Consider the following 21,226-nt stretch of genomic DNA (forward strand, 5'->3'; position numbering starts at 1 on the left):
CCCCGGGGTGACTGGGGGGATGGTAGGGGATGAGGTGTGGAGCTTGGCAGGGACTCTAGGGACCAAGGCCTTAAAGAGCAGAGAGCAGATCAGGGGCTGGATTCTTCTCAAAGCCTCCAGAACTTGGCTCATTCAACTCTCTAGTGCTTGCCAGAAATGTGAGGACCTGTGGGTTGACTGTGAGGGACAGCTGGGGACAGAGGGACTGTGAAAGACAGAGGGGTGTCAGTGTCCTCTAGAGCCCATCCTCAGGCATCGGGGTCCTCAAGCACCATTTCTGTGCTCACCCCCCTACCCCCCGCCTGCTGCCCTCTCCACACACACCCCCCACACACAATCCTCTATGAGAGAGTGTAAATTGCTTGTCCTTTGGCAAATAACAGCCCACCTGGCTTGTATTTTTACCACGTACAAAAACATTGTAGAGAAGACAATAGAGAAACCTGTCTTCTCTGATCCTTGCTATAGTCTGGTGAGGTAATAGGGTCAGGGTACACTCAGAAGAGGAAACCAAGCCCCAGTGAAAGTTTTTGTTTTTGTTATTTTCAATGGTTTAGCTCTGGTTCACATGGTTAGTGCCTAAACCAAAGGTCAGGCTGTCCAGTGAGAGCTTCTGCTGTGTTCTAGATGGTGTGTTACATTTTCTAAATCTGCAGCAGCCCTCCATTATCCCCATGTCATCGACAAGACAAATGAGGATCAGAGAGATCAAGCGACATCCTCAAGCTGACAGGGACAGAAATGGGTCTCCTGTCCTGTTGGACACTTCATCCAGTGCTTATTCCAAGGTACTGGCAGAAGTGACTTAACTGCTTTGCGGGGGTGTGGGGGACCTGAGGTGCGTTGAAAGCTGGAGATAGGCCCCTGCTCCCCAAAGTCACAAGCTGTGATTTTGCTTTTATGGAAGCTCTGTAGGAAATGGGTGACTTGGGAAAGATGGGGTGCCCCCTCCCTAGCGGGGAGCCAGGGGGATGTCATGGGGACAGAGCCAAACCAGGTCTCTATTCCTCTGAAGTCTGGGTTCAGGTCTCAACCTGAGGGGTGGGTACAGGGGATGTGCTTAGGGGGCCCTCTGGGAAAGAGGATCCCAGCCCTGAAGGGTTGGGAAGAGAAGAGAAGGAGGGAAAGCAGGCAGGCCCAGCAAAGACTCTTCCAGCTCCTGCTTAAGGGAACATCTAGAGACACGCTCTGGCCACAGAGCCACAGAGAAGCAGGTGGAGGCCTGAGCAGATGCCTGGGCCAATCAGGGGGGCCCTGTACCTGCCAGGGAAGTGGGCCAGGTGTGAGGCGGGGCTCCATGCCAGGGAGAGTATTAAATGAGCTTCCAGCTTATTTGCATGTCCTAATTAACCATAAAATGAGCCCCAGGGGCAGAATTAAGCTGTCAGTTTCCCTCTGCTTCCACTACCTCCCCCTCATCCGGCTGCTCCCCACCCCTACACCTCCCTGCATCACTTAGGTCCCAGGCACTCCCATTCACCTCTCCCCTCAGCTTCAGTGAAATACAGTCTCCATCCTGTCACAACAAAAGCCCAGAAAAAGAAGGAAAAGGAAAAGGTGGTGGTGGTGGTGGTGGTGTGTGTGTGTGTGTGTGTGTGTAAATGAACTGGCCATAGCCTTTCATTAGCAAAGCATGACCTCGTGATGAGGGCATTACACCAGCCCAGTCAAGACCAGGGCAGAATTCCCCCCACGGACAGTGAGCATTCCATTTATTATCCATGCATGGATAATATGGGGAGGACAGGTTTTGTTGTTGTTCCTCTTGACTTGGCTTTTGGAGCAGAAAGGGACACTTCATGGGATAGTGCGAAAAACACAAGGCTGGAAGTCCATCGGGACCGTTTCAATCCCAGCTCTGCTGCGGTGACCTTGGGCAAGTTGCTTGACTTCTCTGAGCATCTCCATGTACAGTGAGAGGACCAGCAGCCACTCCCAGAGTGTGGTTGAGAAGGAAATAAGAATGCGAAGACGGCGGGTGCCTGATGCCTGTGAGTTCTGTTGGCGGCAAATGTCACTCCTGTTTTGTTCTGGCTCCGAGTTAAAGTGAGTTGTCATGCCCTTGGAACCCTTCTGGCCAACCGATGGGTTGGGAGTTGCTTCTTCTCACTGAACCCCTTGGGCTGGGAGCCGGGTCCTATTCCTTGCTGCTTTTAGGTCCTGTCTCAGTGCCTGGCATTGGGAGATGTTCAACAAAGTTTTGTTAAATGGGTCTGGATTGTGATGACCCTTCCACAGAACAGATGAGTCACAGATGAATGGCCAAGAGGGGACCTGGTTTCCTGTGGAATCATTCTGGATGGAGAGCTCGGTGACTTCACCACGGCCCAGTGGGAAGAATCTTCTCTCTCTCTCTCTCTCTCTCTCTCACACACACACACACACACACACACACACACACACTTGAACCCACACGCACCGCCCCACCCCCAGCAAGGCAGCCACAACTGGTGGGCTTTCCCCCAGCACTGAACTCCCCCAGTTTCCTGGGGAGACAGGAAGGATAAGCAGGGTCTCGCTCTTCCAGAAAGGGCTGGCTCACCCGGCAAACTCCAGGGAGAGTAGAAAAGGCCGTTTTGCAGCTGGACAATCCTGTTTCAAATCGTGGTTCTTCCATTCACTAAAAAAGCCCCATCTGGGGAGCCTGGATGACCCCTAAGGGCTTCCACCCATCTACTGGGAAGGCAACCCTTCAGAGGGTCATTCTGCAGTTTGAAAGGCATGGTTCTGCACACTGCCTGGCAAAAAGCGAGCACTGGAGAAAATAAATAAAAATAGCACCTTCTGTCTGGTAGCCTCCGCCACCAAGAACTAAGCATCTCCCATGGGACTGAGTGGGGATCTGAGAGTGGCCCTCACTGGCCCCGACCCCAGCGGTGGAGCTGCTGTCCTAAGCCTCCTCCCTCCTCCATCTCAGTCTCCAGGGGTCCAGGATGCAGGAAGAGCCTTTCTTGTTATTTTTCTCCTCCAATTTGCTGTTAATGCTCCGAGGGCGGGAAGGCGGCTTGCCTCTAATTGCAGCTGTCACCCCCCATCAGGCGGAGGGGAGCTCAGCTGGGAGGGGCGAAGGGAGGGCTTGCAGGGCGGGCCCGGCCCAAACAGAGAGCCACATTGTCTCTTCCCAGCCAGCGGGCGTTCCCGGCGGGCTGGGAGCCCGGCAGCTCCCCGGGGAGCGCGGAGGGCCACGTGCGCCCCTCCAGGAAAACTCTAGGCGCCCCGGGCGGGCTCGGAGCGGAGCTGCCGCCCGCCCTGCCCTTCCCCTTTGCCGCCGCCGCCGGCGGTCTGGTCCGGCGAGACTGGGGCCTCCGCGTCCAGGACGGAGGGAGGCCGCGGAGATGAGGCTAGGAATCCAAAACTAAGGGCGCGATTCGACGGGGCGCACCTTCGCCTTGCTGGGGGACCTCCGTGGGCTGTGTCCAAATGCGGGTTTGGTGCTGGAGGCGGGGTGCTGGGGAAGGCGCGCGTGGGACTCCAAGGCCCAGCGGCTGCCCTTCTGGCCAGCCCTGCACTGGCCTGCCTCCTGCCCGCAGGTGGCATATCAAGGCTGGCTTCCTTCCCTGGAAAATGGGATAATAACTGCCCTCCTTGCTTACTCCAAAGGAGACAGTGGATATGAAAAGGCTTTCCAACATTTAAAGTGCTTTACCAGTATCTTTCCTGTGCTTTTGAAAAAACATGGGGCTACCTCAAGCCCTCCTATAGGTACACTCCTTATTCAGCCCATTTGTCAGGACCGAGCTGAATGGGCTGAAATCTTAAATTTAGGCAACAGGGGTGGGGGTGGGAGGTTCCTCTCTGTTGATCCCAGTTCCAGCAGGGCCTGGATTTCATGCCTGTGCCTGGGGCAGTGCTTCGCCAAGGAAGCCAATGGTTATAAGGGTGAGACCACAAAAGATAGGTCTTTACTGGGGGCCTCTTTGGGGAAGCCTGAGACCCCAGTGCCCTGATCCAAACAGAATGTTCAGCTGAGGTCTTTGGGGGCCCTGAAGGAATGTCAGGATTGCCTGGTCTCCTCTCCCTGCCAGTCATTGTCACCTGCAGCCCCAAAGTGAGCACTTGTCTCTCTCTCTCTGTGTCTCTCTTTCAGTCTAGGAGCCCTCCCCTCCCACCAGCCAGCCCCCACCACGGCCTCTCTCAGCCACACACCTGTCAGCCCTACTCCAGACACTCTTGCTGCTTCTCCCTCCTTTCTCAAGGAAAGGAACTCGGAGTCAGGCTTTAGAAAGCCACAGTGCCCACATGGCATCTTCCCAGGGCCCAGCACTGACACCTGGGCCCGTTGGGTTCAGTCAACTTTCTGTCTCTAGGACTCAGACCCAAACAGCTGTGTTAATATCAAAGCCAGAAGGTGAAGGTTCCAGGGCCTTGGGGCAGCTTGTGGAAGGACTTTCCCCCCTTCTGGGCTCTGCAGGGCCTGAGAAAGGGAAACGTCCAGAGCCCTTGGAATGGCTCCGCTTCTTGACTTTGTGTGAGCGGGCTGCCCTGGGCTCCGAGGCTGTGGGCGTCACCCAGCCCGGCTTCTCCTTCAGCAGCCTGTCTCGGTCAGGCCGCACACTGCGCAAGAATTTCCTAAAGATGTTTGCCGTGAGGGCAAACCTGCGGCCCAGCTCCCGGGGCGGGCCCTTCTCCCCTTTGGGCTCCCCCGCCTCTCCTTTCTCCCCACCCTTCTCCAGTTCTGGCAAGTCCAACCAGTTGCCCACGAGGTCCGCAAAAACGTTGTCGCCCAGCACCAGAGGTTGGCGGTTTCGGCCCCGGGACATCAACGTGGAGGTCCAGTCTTCCGGTTCCACCGGCTCTGGCCCCGGCCGGGCCCCGCTTCCATGCTCTGGTAGCTGTGCCCTGGCCAGGGGGTCCAGATCCCGCCCGCAGACACTCCTCTGGGATGTACACTTGGCGCTCAGAGAAGGTTGGTTGGAAGGGGAGCAGGCTGAAGGCCTGGCAGGGCCTCTGCCACCCTCCCATGGAGGGGGCTCGGGCTGCGTCTGGGGGCTTTCTGTACAGCCCCGGGCCGGACTCCCTCCGGAGATCTCCAGCTGTTCCAGTGCCGCCTGCACCTGGAGAAGCTTCAGTTCTTGCAGTGCCCCCATCATGCTGTTCATCTGATCCTGGAGGCCATCACCCACCTCCTTCATGGACATCTGCAGGCGAGAGGGAAAGTGCAGGCCCGTGAGCCGTGGGGGCTGGGGGAAGGGCTGCCCTTCACGGGCCGGAACCTAGACCCCCACTGCCCACACATGTACCGCCGCCCACTGACCCCACCTCCACCGGGCCCAGTGCAGAGCAGCTCGGAGCCGGGAGAGGAGGAATCTTAGTGCGGACACGGCTGGAGAACAGAAGGATGAACGGCAGCGAGCATGCTAAGGCAGACGCTGTCCTCAGTCACAGATTTGTGAATATAGATACACATGGGTCAGTTAAGCTGTCTTAAAGAAAAAATTTTTATTTATTTATTGACTTGAGAAAGAGGGAGAGCACAGAAGGAGTGGGAGAGGGAGAAGCAGACAACCCCGTGGAGCAGGGCGCCTCGATGCAGGGGCTCGATCCCAGGACCCCGGGATCATGACCTGAGCCGAAGGCAGAGGCTTCACTGACTGAGCCACCCAGGCCCCCCCAGCTGATCTGTCTTTAATCTCAGCAACGAATCTGTGACGTAGGGACTGGTCTTGTTGCCAAGTTACAGATGAGGAAGAAGAGGCACGGAAGTTGCTCAAGGTCACCTAGACGTAAGCGGTGGACCTGAGACCAGTTCGAGGGGGGCGCGCGGTCGTGGTGGCCATCCTTGTCCTTTCATGCACTGTGTCCTCTTCTGCCCGAGCCTCCCCGAGATGATGACAATGATGATGGCCACGATGGTTTGCAAGACTTTACTATGTAACAGGAATTGAGCTAAGTGTTCTAGACCTGTCACCTCTTTGGATCTTCATATAAACCCTATGAGTTTGCTATTACTGCTCTCATTTTAACAAGTTAGCCCTTGGGTGTGTGTGTGTGTGTGTGTGTGTGTGTGTGTGTGTGAAGTAACCTGCCCAAAGTCACGCACGTCCAGCTCATGCTGCTGGGACTCCAACACAGGACGCCTCACTCCAAATGTTCTGACCCTAACTAGATGACCAAGCCTGCTTCAAGATGGTGGGGCTGGGGAGCTGGGCTTTGAGGCTACTCTGTCCTCCCCGAGGCAGTGGAGAAGGGTGGAAAGGGACATGAGGGCAAGAGAAGGAGCTCAGATTCCCAAAGATAAAGGGTAGGCTGGGGGCTTCCTTTCACTGCCATGCACATCTGGCCAGTCAGGAGAGAGAGCTGGCTTCCCACCGCTCTTCCCACCCCTTCTCTGCCCTCTGGACACCTGTCCTCCCTCAGCTGCTCTTAGACTTGGCTCCCGTGCTCTTCCTGCCTTCTCAGCTCAACTGGCTCCAAGGCTCGGGCCAAGAGTGGGGACACCGGAGGCCAGCTCCCCTGTCCCTTTGTGGGCGTCTAAGGCCCGGGTCCCAGGTGCCAGCTGGAAGGGACTGAGAGGCTGACTTGGGTGAGGGCCGAGATTGGAGGCTGGGCAGGGGATGCGTGGTCTGATAACATTCACAGTCCAAGCTGCCTTGGTCCCGCCAGCTCCCTCCCCAGATCTGCTCATGTTACCAACAGCAGACTTCACGTGAGGGGACCATCTGTTTCTTAAGCCCCCCAGAGACCTGCTGGGATCGTCTTACCTCCCAGCCTGGTCCTAATGCACAGAACTAAGCCCACGGGGCGGAGAGCTGGAGGGATCGGGCGCAGAGGGGCAGAGGCGCTCAGGACAGCACTGGCAGCTGACCCTCTTAGGCTCTGGGTCAAGCCCTCCCCTGTCCAACTCAGCCCTGGCGGGGGCAGGGCACCCCACCGGGCTCTCCTGAGCCAGCAGCACTGATGCCCAGAGGACTAACTGTCCCTGCTGGCAACCCTGGGATTTGCCAGATTGCCCTGGCGAGCAATTCTCCGTTTGAGTGGCGGCGACAGCAGTGAGAGATGCAGTGTGGGAGGTGGCCGTGCTTGCCGATGGCCCCTTGCTCTGACCTCTTTGGCTTCCAGCCTCCTGGCTCCTTCTCCTTCTGGAGCATCTGGGAGCACCCAGGGCAGAGTCCAAGCAGACCCTAAGCCTCAAACCAAACTCCTCCAGGTCTCCAACTGCAGACTGCTTCTCTGACTTCCCTTTTTCTGCCCCCTCCTTCATACCCTTTTCCTCCTCACCCCAACCGGGATGTCAGAGTCCCTTTTGGCTGTTCCACCCAGTGCCCCTATTCCTGTCCCCAGATGCCTCACATCTGCTTTTCTGTCTCCTGGAACGCAGAAGCCTCCTGGAAGGTCTTCCGGCCACCAGATCAGTCTTCCCAGCACGCTCCTGTGATCATGTCACTCAGAAGTATCTCTCTGTCCCCCACAGTGCTGTCAGAACCTTTTCAGGGACACAACTCAAATGTCCTTCCCTCGAGTGCTACTCTCCTCCCCGCCCTGGCATCCTCATATGGGTAAAGGCTCAGTTGTTCTCGAAACATTCATTGAGCATCTACCATCGAGGGCAAGGGTGGAGATCTACACACGGTTAGGTCTCCCCAGAACCTAGCTAGCATCTTGCCGCTGCCATATACCCAGAAAACAGAGTGAATACCCCTGAACGTCCCAAGTCATCTCCCCAGCCCTGCTGCCCTCAGGCAGTAACATACTCCACAGGGGGGCAAGTCAGGGATGTGGTTCAGGGCTTCATTTCACCAACTGGGCCAGGACTCTGAGCTTGCAGGCTTCCCTCCAGAAGGCTGGAATGCAGTCCAGGTCAGAGGCAGTGGGAGGAATGAAATGACCCCATTCAATCTCTTCCAGTATGGAAAAATCCCGAAGAAATAATGCTGACATTTTGTACGGTTTTCCAGTGAGAATGAATGTCTGCGTATGTATGAATTCGGGCCTGCCCATAAAACAGAGGCCCCATTTAAATGAACAGGAGGTGAAATTTTACCCCTATGGAAAACCATACTCTGCACTGGTTAAGGTCTTGGATTCCAGAGACAGATGGCACAGGGTTCAAATCCCAGCTCGGCCACATAGTAGAACCTGTGTGACCTGGACAGGCTATTTAAATTGTTTTTCAGTTTCTCTGTTCTTCCACATGGGAATAAGAGTTTCTGCCTCATACAGCTCTGGTCAGATGAGGCTTGGAGGTGAGTTCTGGTGGGTTATTGTAAGACTTCCTAAGAACGTCCAGAACACTTCTTCCTCAGTGGAGCTTAATACGTAGCAATAATAGGACTCCATTCATCTACCCGGTCCGATCAAGGAGAAACACGTCTCTTGTCCTGTCTCTTCTGCCCCACCCCTGCCCCCCACAGAGGGAGAACCGGAGAAGGAAAGGGAAGCCCCACATCCTCTTGTCCATTCTCAGGACGGCTTGGTTGGCCAGCCACAGTGCTGACACTGAGGGCAGAAGGCAGCTGTGAGAGGGAAGACCAGAGGAGAAGGAAGTGTGGGAAGTGGGGAGGGTCAGGGGAAGTGGGGAGGCCTGAGCATCAGCTGGGTCTTGACCGAGAGCAAGCTGCCTTTCCCAGCCCCAAGGGGAATGATGTCACCCAGGGAGAAAGAGCCAGAGGGCAAGCTACTGTCTTCTTCTGGGGCGTGGGACCTTCTCAGATCCCAGGGTTTCTCTTGCCTCGGGAACACAAGAGGGAGCAGTGTGGGCTAGGAGCAAAGGAGAGGGGCCAAATCAGAGAAGGTCCCAACTAGATATTATCGACACTAAATCCCAATCCCCAGACTGCGGGGGCTGAGTTCCTCTCTGGCCTCCCAGTGCCAAAGCCTCAGGTCCTTGCTCACGACAGGGACGCAATCCTGCCCAGCTTGTCCTCAGGGACCAGTTGGAAAAGTCCTTAGAGGGTCTAGTTGGTTCTGGTTAGTCTGAGCGAGAGTGGACCTAGCAGCCTGCCTTCTGTCCACCCCTAGTCATGCTCGCTGACGCGCACACATGCCAGAGCGGACCTGCTCCACCATCGGACATACTACCCCTAACGGCATACCCCAGAGATGGGTGGGGCTCTCCTTGCTGAGAAAGATCGTGAAGGTCTCACCACCCTCCTTGCAAGACCCTGTACCCTCACCAGCCATCTCCTGCCTCCTGACACTTCCAGGGCTTCAAAATGTTTCATCCTAAAACTTTTCTTTCATTTATTCATTTGTCAGTGAGAGAGAGAGAGAGCGAGCGAGCATAAGCAGGGGGAGCAGCAGACAGAAGGAGAAGCAGATTCCCCACCGAGCAAGGAGCCCGACTTGGGACCTGATCCCAGGACACTGGAATCATGACCTAAGCCAAAGGCAGGTGCTTTAACCAACTAAGCCACCCAGGCGTCCCCTCAAAGTTTTCTTCACCTCACGCTTCAGTGTCTCCCGATGCCGTTCACTCTTTCTGTGTGTGAGAGCTGGATGGCCCCTGGGCACCCCGCACGGGATCCAAGCTGCGTAGCTCAGAGGGGTCCAGCTGGCCGCCAAGTGACACGCTCTTTCCTCCCGCCTCGTCGGACCCCCACAGTTACTCTGGCAGACTGGGGACCCCACGGTACGGAGTGAGAAACGGGATCTGAGATGCTCATTCTCTCCACCGACGTCCTTCCCTAGACTGCCTCCACGGTTTTCACCACATCCGTGTAGGAACTCCTTCCCTACTTGATGGTACACGTACATCTGTTCATCTAAATAAACTGTCTTTAGGCAGGAACTCATACAAAATGCATATACTTGTCATAAACAGATGGTGACTACCTAAAACTACAAGGTTTTCATCGAAGCCTCGCGTAATGTCACCCAGAGGGCCTCCGGTGCAAAGGCGGATCTATGGCCCGGGGTTTGAGGCATCTTCATGGGAGGACTGGAACCCCAAGCCTGGCCCTCTTACTCCAGGCCCATGGGCTCCTTGTGCCATCATGATGTGGCTTCTCAGCCCCGTGGGGCTGTTGTGAGAAAAAACCAGGGTAGTCAACGTGACATGCAAAGCACATTATCATCCCTTGGGGAGGAAGCGCACGAAGCCTTGGAGGGGCTCCAAGACCCAATGCAGCTGCTTTCCCCTGACGGCGCCTCTTCACTGAATCATCTGAAGGAAGAAGGGCCGTCTGTCTGGAGCTGAAGGGGAAGACATCCCTAGCAAGTAGACCCCACCATCCTTGACCTGCAGCATTGTGCCCTCCAGGGCTAGGTCAGCTGCCCATGAACAGCACCATCCCCCTTGGCGCTCGCTGGGCCTTTTTTGATATGGGAGGCGTGGCGATGGGAAAGTGACACCCGCATCCTCGGCAACCTTCCCAAGCCCTCTCCTAGGCCCCTGATGGATCCCACAGCTGTGCCCCCCAACCGTCCATCTCACGCCCTCTCCCAGCTCAGCCGGAATCCTTTGACACAGGCTCCGGCTTTGCCCGTGGACCTGGCAGTGCGCCCTGCCTCACTCCCCCCACCCCCATGACTCACAAGACCCCCACACAGATCCTTTCAGTCCCTCTGGAAGCTACAAGGAGGTTCAGGGCCGGAAATGGGAAAAGCCCTGCTTTTGCCAAGTGGCCCATTCTCCAGGCCAGTGAATAGGGACCTTCACAGTCCCCTGTTCTTGGCTGCAATGAGCAACAGGAAGGTAAAGAAGAAACTGTGCCAAAAGCTGGAGGAGGGCGGAGGGTAGAGAATGAAGGAAGTGTGAAATGGATGAGCCCACTCTCGGCTGAACCATCTACGGGGGGCCATCGGCTCGGGCAAGAGGCAGACATGTGAAGAGAGGGTCCCAATGCCGCCTCCCCTGACCAGCTTGAGCTCCTCTCCACTGCAGGCAGTCCACTCACAACCTCCAGAAGCTACCTTCCTTTTCTCCTTTTCCAGTTCAGGCCTTCCTACTCCCCTGGATGGGCTCTGCGATCACCACCTAACCCAGCCTCCTGCCTCGGGTTCCTCCCTCCTCCCCTCCACCCCATACCACACACCTCTTAGATGCCAGAGCCGGACTTTCATCCTGCTTCTCCCAAAGCCCACAGAGAAGGGCAGGCTGTTTAGCACGGCACTCAAGGCCCCCATAGGCTATTCACAACAACACTCTCAGCCCTGTTGCTCACTGTTCCTCTGCACGTACCCTATGTCCTAGCTAAAGCTTCTGTCATCTTCAAACATCCCTCCCTTTCCATCCTGTTGCTTCATTGTCTGCCTGGAATGCTGTTTTTCTCCTGGTCACCTCCCTGCTGATCCCTCAAGGTCAAGCTCAAATACTCCCTCTCTACAGAGTTTTCCCTGATACCCTGGCTGGAGATAATTCCCCCCTTCTCGGGGCACTGCCCCTGTGCCTCTATGTAGCAGGCAGCCTCTATTTTTGTACTGAACATATGCCTACACGTACTGGGTAAGAGTCGAAGTTCTGCCTTCTGAATGGCTGGGTTTGAAGCCTTGCTCTGTCACTTACCAGTTCTATGACCTTGGCCAAGTCACTTGACCACCTCATGTCTCATCTGTGGAATGGGAATAATGGAAGTACAACTTCTTTGAGTTGCTTTGGCAATTAAACGACATAATCTATTACATGCCTGGCGTATGGATAAGGGTTAACGTCAGCACATGTTGTTATTATTATTACTTCCCTGATTGAACAGCGGGTTCTTCGGAGGCAGGATCTCTGTCTGTTCGTATTTGTGACCATGGTGCTAGAGTCTGGTCAGGTGCTTTAAACACTGGATGAGCTCAGTTAATGTGTCCTGTGAATAAGTGACTCACGCACACCAGCCTGATCCATCTGTCAGGACAGTTAACACTGTGTTACGTGCTAAGGACAGATAGCCGCTATTTAATCTCCGCGGTGGCTCTATAAAGCAGGTATTTTAAAAAGCCTGCTTTAGAGACACCTGGGTGGCTCAGCCAGTTAAACATCTGCCTTCGGCTCAGGTCATGATCCCCAGGTCCTGGGATCCAGCCCCACATTGGGCTCCCTGCTCTAGTGGAGCCTACTTCTCCCTCTGCCCCTCTTCCAGCTTGTGCTTTCTCTCTCTCTCTCAAATAAGTAAATAAAAATCTTTAAAAAATTTGTTTTAATTTTAAAAACCTGTTTTACAGATGAGAAAACCAAGGCACAGCTGTAAGAACAGCTGGTCCCAAGGCCTTGTGTTCATGCAGGGCCCCTCTCTGGTGGCTGGAGAGGAGAAAGGTATGTTCTCTGCTGAGTTGTGGCAGCCCCGACCCCCTCATACTAATAAAGAAGTGTGTCAGCTGCTGCTACTCTCCTGCCCTCATTTCATCCCTAAAACGGACCCCAGTCCCCTTCCAGGAGGGAGGAAAGGGCCAGTCCTCTAGGCATCAACCTAACTGAGCCAGGATTCCCAAACACTTTGCCTCCCCACAGGGCTCACTTGTTAGAGTGCAATTTTCTGCTCCGAGAAATTGAGAAATTCTGCCACTTTGGTTTTCAGGAACACACTCTTCTTGTCTAGATTTTCTGCGCCAAGGACAGGGCCAGGGTGCAGGAGGGGGACCCAGAACACCCTTGACAAAAATAATGTCACAACTTGTTAATGCTTCCTTCTCCAGTTACCCAGTGTCTGTAGGACACACACTTCTTGAAGGGATTTGCTGGCATAAATGCATGTAGAACTTGACCAGTATTGCATGTGTGCATTCCTGGGCATATACCAACTTAAGGCAAAGCCAGGCAACACACAGTGCTCCTCAGTGGCAGGGAAGAATCTGCCCGAAATAAACACACAGGCCCCACCGCCTGCCACCACCCTCAAAAGCTCATGACATAAAACGCCTGTATGCCTTTCCCACCCCCTTGCTGACCTGGGGTATAAACAAACAAACTCTTCCTATCCTACTCACAACCAAGCTGCACTGAAGTCAATCCCCATAGTCCTCAGAGGAGCCAGAGGGCTGAGCCTGGGCTAACTCAGCTCTACTTTCTTCTTCATTCCCATTGGGGAAACTGAGGCACTGAGATTTTGTTCAGCTACCTAAGCACTGGGCTGAGGTGTTGGGGAGTAAAGGGAACTCTAATACCTCTGCCTGTCACTGCTCTGTCTCATTTCTGGGCAGCCAGGCATGGGGGGAGGAGGAAGGGCAGCATGGGGGTAGGGAAAGGGGAGGGGGAGGGTGCCGAGCTCTCCCATCTGAGTGTCATTCTGGGCCCCAGGCCAGGCATTTGGCTTCCTCTCCAAGAGAGTCAAAGGCTGATGCTGCTCAGACAAAGGGCCAAATGAAAGCTAATGGAGAGCTCAGTGACTTCAGCCTCTCCCCTTCCTCCTTGTGGGGACTGGGGGGCTCAAGTCCTTGGCAGGAGAGGGTGCAAATCAAGACCTGGAGCGCAGTTCAGTGCAGATTCCTATTTGCCTTTTTTTATTCTCCTGGCATCCTCAGACTATCTTCCTCCCCTCACCCCCTCCCACCTAGGGTGCTATAAAAAATGCAAATCAGTAGGATTTTAAAATTCAAGCCTATGCCAGGAACACCCACAAACCCTCTATTAAGGCAGATCCTGAGGTGGGTGGTGTGGTCCCAGATTCCAAGCATAAAAAGAGGACTCTATTAGATTCTTTTTTCAACATGGGCCTTGGACTTCAGACATGATCTGTGATGACTTCAGACATGATCTGTGATGACCTTGACCTTTCTGATCTTGGACAAATGAATGGGAAGAGTCAGAATTATATATGCGTGGGCTGGGCCTGACCATCCCAAACGGACACGGGAAGCACGAGAGAACCAGCATGGGAAGGGCCAGGGTGGAGACTCTTCTGTCCCACACCTAAGCAGCATTTCTCTGGATAACTTTTCCATCTGAGTGTTACCACAAAAAGGGCTTGAAGAGGAAGTTCCAGAGAAGTGACCATTGCCCTGAGAAGGCAGACGCTGGAGTGGGACAGGAAGAGCGCCTGCGAGCCTTGACCAGGAAGCATCAGTGAGAACACCTGCTCTGCAAGCTTCCCTCCCCTCAAACTGGCCCCAGATACAGCTGCCAACTTTGGAGGGGTGGGGGTGGGGTAGTGTAGAGTTTGCAGGAGCTGGAGAGGATGTCATGGAATCTGGAGAGCCACGGATCCAGGTCTGCTGTTGAGAGCCTGGGTGCCCCTGGCTCTGTAAAGAAGGAAGAAAGAAGAGGGGAGAAAAGTGAGACCGAGGAGAGGTCCACTCCAAGAGAAACTAAAAGGAACAAAAAGAGGTAGAGGCAAAGGAACAGGAGGGAATCGGATTGAGAGAAAGGTGGGCCTGGGGGCCAAGGTGGGGCGGGGCGTGCATAACTGCGTGAATTCGGGTGGTTGCAGGAACAAGAAAGATGGCAGGTGTGTGTACAGGGTGGGGTGGTATATCAAGTCGGTGAGAATCAACCTAACAGAGCTTTGGAGGCACCCATTCCCCTACTTGGGTGATACCCGGTTCCCAGCCCCAGCTCCTTCTCCTGACCCCTGCACCCCTCGCCTCCGCAAGCTCCTTCCGCACTCCCCACGCCCAGCCCTGACATCTGGCGGGGCCCCCGCAGCTCCGCTTGCGATCTGCCAGGCGGCGCCCCTCCTCCGGCGCGGGGCCCTCCCCCGCCCTTCCAGCTGCCAACACCCCCTCCCTGCTGGCAGACAAGCCCAGGCAGACAGCCGGCCCGGCCTGCCCCCGCAGCCGCGCCAGCTCTGCCAAGCCCGGCGGGGCTGGGGGCCCCAGGCGGTGCCAGCTCCCCGCGAGCCAGCGGTCCCCAGCCGCCCTCCGGCCCGCGAGCGCCCGGCCCTGCTCCCGGCGCCCAGCCAGCCCCGAGGGGAGACCCCAAGCGGTCCTAGCAGCCGCCCATCTGGGAGTGCGCCCCCCGTGTCTGCCGCGCCTTCTCTGGGCGCATTTCAGTCTGGGTTTGGGTCGCTCGGTCTCCGTCACTCGCTCGTGTCTGCCTCGCTCTCTCAAATCTTTGCTCCAAGTTTCCTCGCGGCCCTTGCCCTCGGAACAGGCCCTGCCCTCAGCCTGCCCGCCCCCTCCTCGCCGGCCTTCCTCCGCCCTCGCACTCCCGGCTCCCCGGCCCGCGGCGGGGGCCAGGTGCGGTCCGGGCGGAGCAGTCCCCCGGACCCCGGCGTCGGCGCCGCGCTTACCAGCTCCTGTTTGAGGCGGCGCAAATAGCAGTCCATTTCCCTGCTCTCTTCCTCGTGCGCCCATTTGCCGGGCTCGGCTCCGCAAGAGCGTCCCCGGGTGGGAACAGCGGTCCCGGGCCCCCGCGCCCCGCTCCTCTCGCAGCGCGGAGCAGAGCCGAGCCCCGGCGCCCAGGCCCGGACTTAGAGCAGCTTCCCCGGCTCTGGCGGCGCGCGGTCCGTGCGGGGGGGCGGAGGAAAAGTGGGGCAGCCTATGAGAATTCAGGGGGGATGCCTTCAGCCAATGAGATGGGCGCACCGGGGGCGCGGGCTGGGCCGCGGCTAGGGGACCCTGCGGCGGGCAGAGGCACGGGGCTAGGGCAGCTGCGACTGGGGGCTGGCCGGGTGACACCTGGTCCGCGTAAGCACGGCGGGGGGTATCGTGACGCCAGACTGTACCGACGTCCCCCAACAGAGCACGTGATCCCCGTTTGTCATAAAGAGAGAGCACCGTCTTATGCGCGCGGGCGCTGGGTAGCGGTCTCAGTAAGAGGCCGAGTGCCTTAGTTTCTTTCAACCTTGTTTCCCAAACTCCGATTAGAAAAGAAACATCCTCCAGCCAAGCAGCCAATCAGCAGCCCTTTTGAACTCTGGAAGTGTGCTGGAAGTCTGGAAGTTTGGGTGTACTTCACTTCCTAGTGTAGGGTCCCTCCAGCCCCACGCCTCACCGATGGAGCTGAAGAGCCACTGTTAGGTCCATTCGCTTATTTAACTAACACATGACCGAAGCAGAGGCTCTGCTATATTCCCCGCCAAGTGTGTTAAGTCTGGGGATACTGAATGAAGAAGACAGGGAAGGTCTCTGCTCTCGAAAACAGGCATGGGGGGAGGGGTAGCGAGGGATAGGGTAGGTTAAAATAAACACGGTAATCTCAGGTAGTGATTCTTGGTGAAAAAAAAGGGGGGGGGGGACAGGGATGGGGGCTGCTCTCGATAGGGCGGGCAAGGAGGGGATGAATAGCCCCTCTCTTCCCCAGTACTCCTCCAGCGTCAGTTATCCCGACTGTTGCTCTAGGGAGGACGCAAAGTCGCTCGATTCTATTCAGTGGACAGGGCCCTAGTCCGAGCCGAAGCCGGAGCCGGAGCCGGAGCTGGGGCAGGTGGACCTGAGAGGGGCCGCAAGCCGGCCGGGTGCCCCTTCGCTCGGAGCTCCGGACCCGCCACACCAGCCGCCGCGCACAGCCGGATTGCGGGTCCCTCCCAGTGCCTAGGCGCCGCGCCACCCTCCCCGCCCCACCCCAACTCGCCCCGACCCCCGAGAGCTGGTGTTGCAGGACCCCAGTGTAATTAGGGTGATCAGCGACGTGTTATTTCAAGATAATTAACGGGAGAAAGTTTGTCCCAGACAGAATTGGGGGTCTCTGTGACAGAACCGTGCAGACGCGGGAGAAGGGACAGAGAAAGCAGGTGCTGCGGTCATTCCCATCTTTGTCAGCAAAGAGTGCCGCCCCGGCTCCCTATTGAAAGGCGAGAGAGAGGCAGGGAGGATAAAAATGAACATCATCAGAAACGAAGACTTGGGGCGCCTGGGTGGCTCAGTGGGTTAAGCCGCTGCCTTCAGCTCAGGTCATGATCCCAGAGTTCTGGGATCGAGTCCCACATCGGGCTCTCTGCTCAGCAGGGAGCCTGCTTCCTCCTCTCTCTCTCTCTGCCTGCCTCTCTGCCTACATGTAATCTCTCTCTGTCAAATAAATAAATAAAATCTTTAAAAAAAAAAAAAAAAAGAAAAGAAACGAAGACTTCGCAGAGTCCATTTGGATGCTTCCACTTAACCTCGGGTCCTCACTTACAGGGGATTTTGCCCCTGTCTCTCAGTCCCCTGAGTGCTCCCCCCACCCACCCCGCCTTTTGGATGAAGCTGCAGCAGCGGTAGCAGATGGTTCCAGAAAAGAAAGTAGAGGAGTAGGTGAGTCAAAACCAGGTCCAAAATCTGTGTCTCGATGACGGCTTCCAAGCCCAGGGACCCGCGTTTCCTCTGCGGTCCCTGCTCAGGATTCCACGTGGGTCACGAAATCCGGGGGACCTCAGGGTGGAGCTCAGAAGCTACTCAGTTCCCAAGTTGCAGAGCCTGACATTCCATTTCCTTCCTCTTTCCAGGTCCGTGAGTCCCGCCCCGTGGGTCCACACAGCGCTGTGCTCATTGCAGTTTGGAGCCAGAGATCCCCAAGGCGGGTCTTTCCGTGGTACCCCAGGCGTGCTCACCGTGGGAGCCACCCCCAAGGACTGAGCAGCAGGGCCCCCAGACTGGCTGAACCTTTTCTGGAGTTGAATCTTCTGGGATCTAAGCAGAAAGGGGCACTTGGCCACTATCATAATCTACAATCTTACACAGGGAGAAACACCACCAAAGGTTCCCCCACCCCTGTAGGCCTTGCTCACTCTTAGAGCTCCAGGGCCCACCAGTGGCAGCTATAGAAGGCAGTGAGTAAACAAACATTTGTGGTTCGGGGTAGAAATAGTCTTTAGAGTCAAGTTTAAGCCACAGTTTTGCCATCCCTGAGGGCTCCTGGACTGGAATCCTCTTGGAGGTTAAGAGGATGGCTGCAGTTCACACTCCAAGAGATGCAGGCTGATCTCCTGTTAGAACCTTAGACTGAGTGATTGACCTCCCTAGACTGCTGACAGCACACTCTGACTTGCACAAATGCTTCCTTTTAACAGGCCCCCGTTTCCCTTGTGTGTAGTTCAACCTCTGTGAGCCTAACACTTTTCTACTCCTTATGAAACTCTACTTTGACAATTATCTGTGATGTAGTCAGGACAAGAGGAATCCATCTCAGAGATGAAGAATATATTGTTAGCAAAGCCAGACTGTATTCCATCCACTTTATATATATGTATATAAAATAAAATCCCTTAAAGTGTATACATCTACATATATATATATATATATATATAGATGTATATGTATATGTATATAGATGTATATACATATTGATGTATATACTTTAAAGGATTTTATTTCTTTGACAGAGAGATCACAAGTAGGCAGAGCAGCAGGCAGAGAGAAGGAGGGAAGCCAGCTCCCTGCTGAGCAGAGAGCTTTATTCAGGGCTCGATCCCAGGACCCTGAGACCATGATCTGATCCAATGACAGAGGCTTAACCTATTGAGCCACCCAGGTGCCCCTATACATTTTAATTGAAGTATAGTTGACATATAATATGCTAGTTTCAGGTGTATGACATAGTGACGCGACAGTTATATACATTATGAAATCCATCTACTTTTTAAAATTTTTATATTTATTTTTATTTATATTTTATATATTTTTATATTTTATATATATTTATATATTTTATATTTTCATTAGCATATAACATATAATGTATTATAATATATATGTATATAATATATATAATGTATTACAATGTATTATTAGCCCCAGGGGTACAGGTCTGTGAATCATCAGGTTTACACACTTCACAACACTCACCATAGTACATACCCTTCCCAATGTCCATAACCCAGCCACCCTCTCTGTATGTCCCCATTCCCCAGTAACCCTCAATTTGTTTTGTGAGACTAAGAGTCTCTTATGGTGTGTCCCCCTCCCGATCCCATCTTGTTTCATTTTTCCTTCCCTACCTCCCAAAACTCCCCCACGTTGCCTCTCAAATTCCTCATATCAGGGAGATCATATGATAATTGTCTTTCTCTGATGGACTTATTTTGCTCAGTGTAATACCCTCTAGTTCCATCCACGTCGTCGCAAATAGCAAGATTTCATTTCTTTTGATGGCTGCAAAAATCCATCTACCTTTAAAGGCAAGGAGATGGCAAGAGAAAAAAAATTGATGACCGTGATCCCAGTGCAGGGCTCCAAAGAGAGGTTTCAGACGAGTCAGAGATACTAGTACTGTGTGGTTCCCACAGGGTTTTGGACGAAAATGGCTGGTGGACTCTTAAGTCCTTTCATGACGTTGGGCCATTGCAAACTTGCCCTGAGAAGGCCGGTGTTGCACGAGGGTGTGAGGGTGTATCTCTTACCTTGCTTCTGAAGAGATAGTTCTGTCCTTGGGGCAGAGTAGGAGGCAGGAGCAGGAAAAAGGACTGCTGCTTACATTTTTCTTTTTTTTTTCTTCTTCTTCTTCTTTTTTTTTTTTTTAAAGGTATAAGTGGTAGAGGATAAAGCTTGTTGCCATAGTTATATAAACATGGGTAAATACTACTCGGCTGAGGGTGGGGGATGGGGGGCATGATTCATTTTTGCTGAAGAAGAATCACATAGTTCCACCTCCTCTCTCCTGCACCCCGGAACCCAGCCTGGAGGGAGGAAGAAATTATCTCATTTGAAAATTAAAGAATATGTCAAAGGTCTGAGCTTAGCTGTGAATATATACTTTCTCAAAGCCATCCAGAGCTGGGATGGAACCCTCAGAAAGGCAGCTCAGCATTTGCCCCCTGCCGGTGGGATTGGTGGGGTGGGTTCTTTTCCTGAGGGAAAGAGTGCAGCTCCTGGAAACCGGTGTCTTAAGGGTGTCAAACTCACGGGGTTCACCCAGCCTAGTCAGGGCGGGTGGCCTCCTCTGTCCTGCTGCCAAAGCCTGGAGGTCCTGGCACCAGTGACTGAGCGCAAAGGGAGAGGCAGAACTAGTTGTGTCCCAATAGATCTCACATCCTAAACGAAACAATGGAAACCCTGCTGTTCTGGCTCCGCATCCTGTGGCCCCCACCTGGAGGTCCCCACCCACCACGTCTCAGCAATCTCTGGAAGGGGCATCCCTGGGTGAGGCAGTGCCCATCTCCCTTGGCAGCGGAGGAACCAAGGAGCTCATCTGGAGGTGAGGAAAGACATGGGGCCACACACAGTCTGGAAACCCCATCATAACATATGCTCCTCAGAGTGGGTTCCGTATCCCTGCTGCCCTCCTGCTTCCACACCCTGGGCCTGCCGACAGCCCTCATCCTGAACCCCCTCCCCGATCCCCCCACACCTTCAGAGCATCAACAGGAAAGGCTGACCCTAGAGATAAACGTGTGCTGTTGGAATGTGTTCAGATAGCACTGCGAAACCGCTGCTCTCCGCAGGCAGAGGACCTTGCCTGGCAGGCAGGCCCGGAGGTACTGAGCAGAGATTGTGCATCTGTGCGTGAACAGAATGCATCAGGATGGTGCTGGGTGAGGAGCCCAGGGTGCTGGGCTCCTCCCTTTCATGCAATCCCAATTCCAGGCGGGACAACAGAGGGACCAAGTCGCCAATATGTTAGGAGGACTCTAGGTTCTAGAGGAAGGGTTCACTTTGGATTTCAATTGAAAGATATTTTGACTGTCTGGAGGAATCGAAGAGTCTAGTTGTGAAAAAAAAATTCCTTAGCTTTCATGTCTTCAAACATGGGGTGCCATTCTCCCCACTTACAGACAGAGCAACTGAGGCCCGAAGAGACTGGTCTGTTTGGTGGTGGAACAAAGTCTTCTGGTTCCCTCTTTCTACTACCTACTCTGGGGAAAGCAGGAGGGATGTGTCCCAGGGATGGGTTCCCGGAGATGACTAGAGCTACTGAGAGAGCGAGCCCTGGAGCCCACCTCCCGCCCCCACCCCCACTTGTCCACAAACCCCACCATCGATTTACGGAGTGCCAGCCTAGGTACCAACCTTAGCCTTAGCTTCTCCATCGAGTCACCTGCCTGCAAGACCAGGCCATCGGTCTTGCAGGTGCTGAAACTTCTTCGAGGGGCACAGAAGGAAGGTTTTGGAGGAAGAAATAGCAGCGTAGTACTTTGGGAAAACTCCAGGTGTGAATGGGCCTTCTCTCTTGAACAACTCAGAGGGAGTCGACTAGTACAAATTCAGACTCATCCAAATAATGAACCATAATTGAGACCAATCCAAATGTGGGCAGCTACCGAGCCCTATTTTGGCATTATTGGCAACTATGGGTCTTGTGCTAATGGTGCCTAAGCAATGGCCTCATTGCTACTTGGGAAGCAAATAGTTCTATTTTGCAAACATTTACTGGATGAGCAAATATTTTTCAACTGTGAAGAACACTTGAAGAATGTCTGGGCATGGCTAAGGGACACTGGTAGAGGTACACTGCACGGAAAAGGAGAGGGACTCGTTCTCAGCACTCTTCTGGGGACATTCTGCTACCGCCGAT

General features: G+C 54.5%; 1 protein-coding gene and 1 long non-coding RNA gene across 3 annotated transcripts; one reads left to right on the plus strand and one right to left on the minus strand.

The window, feature by feature from the left end:
• Window positions 1–1,695: 1,695 nt before the first annotated feature.
• On the minus strand, window positions 1,696–15,466 carry INKA2 (inka box actin regulator 2). Its single transcript, XM_059137672.1, has 2 exons — window positions 15,090–15,466; window positions 1,696–5,138 (listed from the first exon to the last, which is right to left on the minus strand). Exons 1-2 carry the CDS (start codon window positions 15,123–15,125, stop codon window positions 4,311–4,313), a joined length of 864 nt encoding a protein of 287 aa, XP_058993655.1. The 5' UTR covers window positions 15,126–15,466; the 3' UTR covers window positions 1,696–4,310.
• Window positions 13,882–19,518, plus strand: LOC131810069 (uncharacterized). Of its 2 annotated transcripts, none has more exons than XR_009345392.1 (3): window positions 13,882–14,226; window positions 16,941–17,031; window positions 17,223–19,518. It is a non-coding gene; the product is annotated as an uncharacterized LOC131810069 (long non-coding RNA). The 2 variants fall into 2 exon arrangements; XR_009345391.1 differs by having other exon boundaries at window positions 13,887–14,185.
• Window positions 19,519–21,226: the final 1,708 nt, after the last annotated feature.

The sequence above is a fragment of the Mustela lutreola genome, chromosome 10, assembly GCF_030435805.1.
Source record: "Mustela lutreola isolate mMusLut2 chromosome 10, mMusLut2.pri, whole genome shotgun sequence".
Lineage (NCBI taxonomy): Eukaryota > Metazoa > Chordata > Mammalia > Carnivora > Mustelidae > Mustela > Mustela lutreola.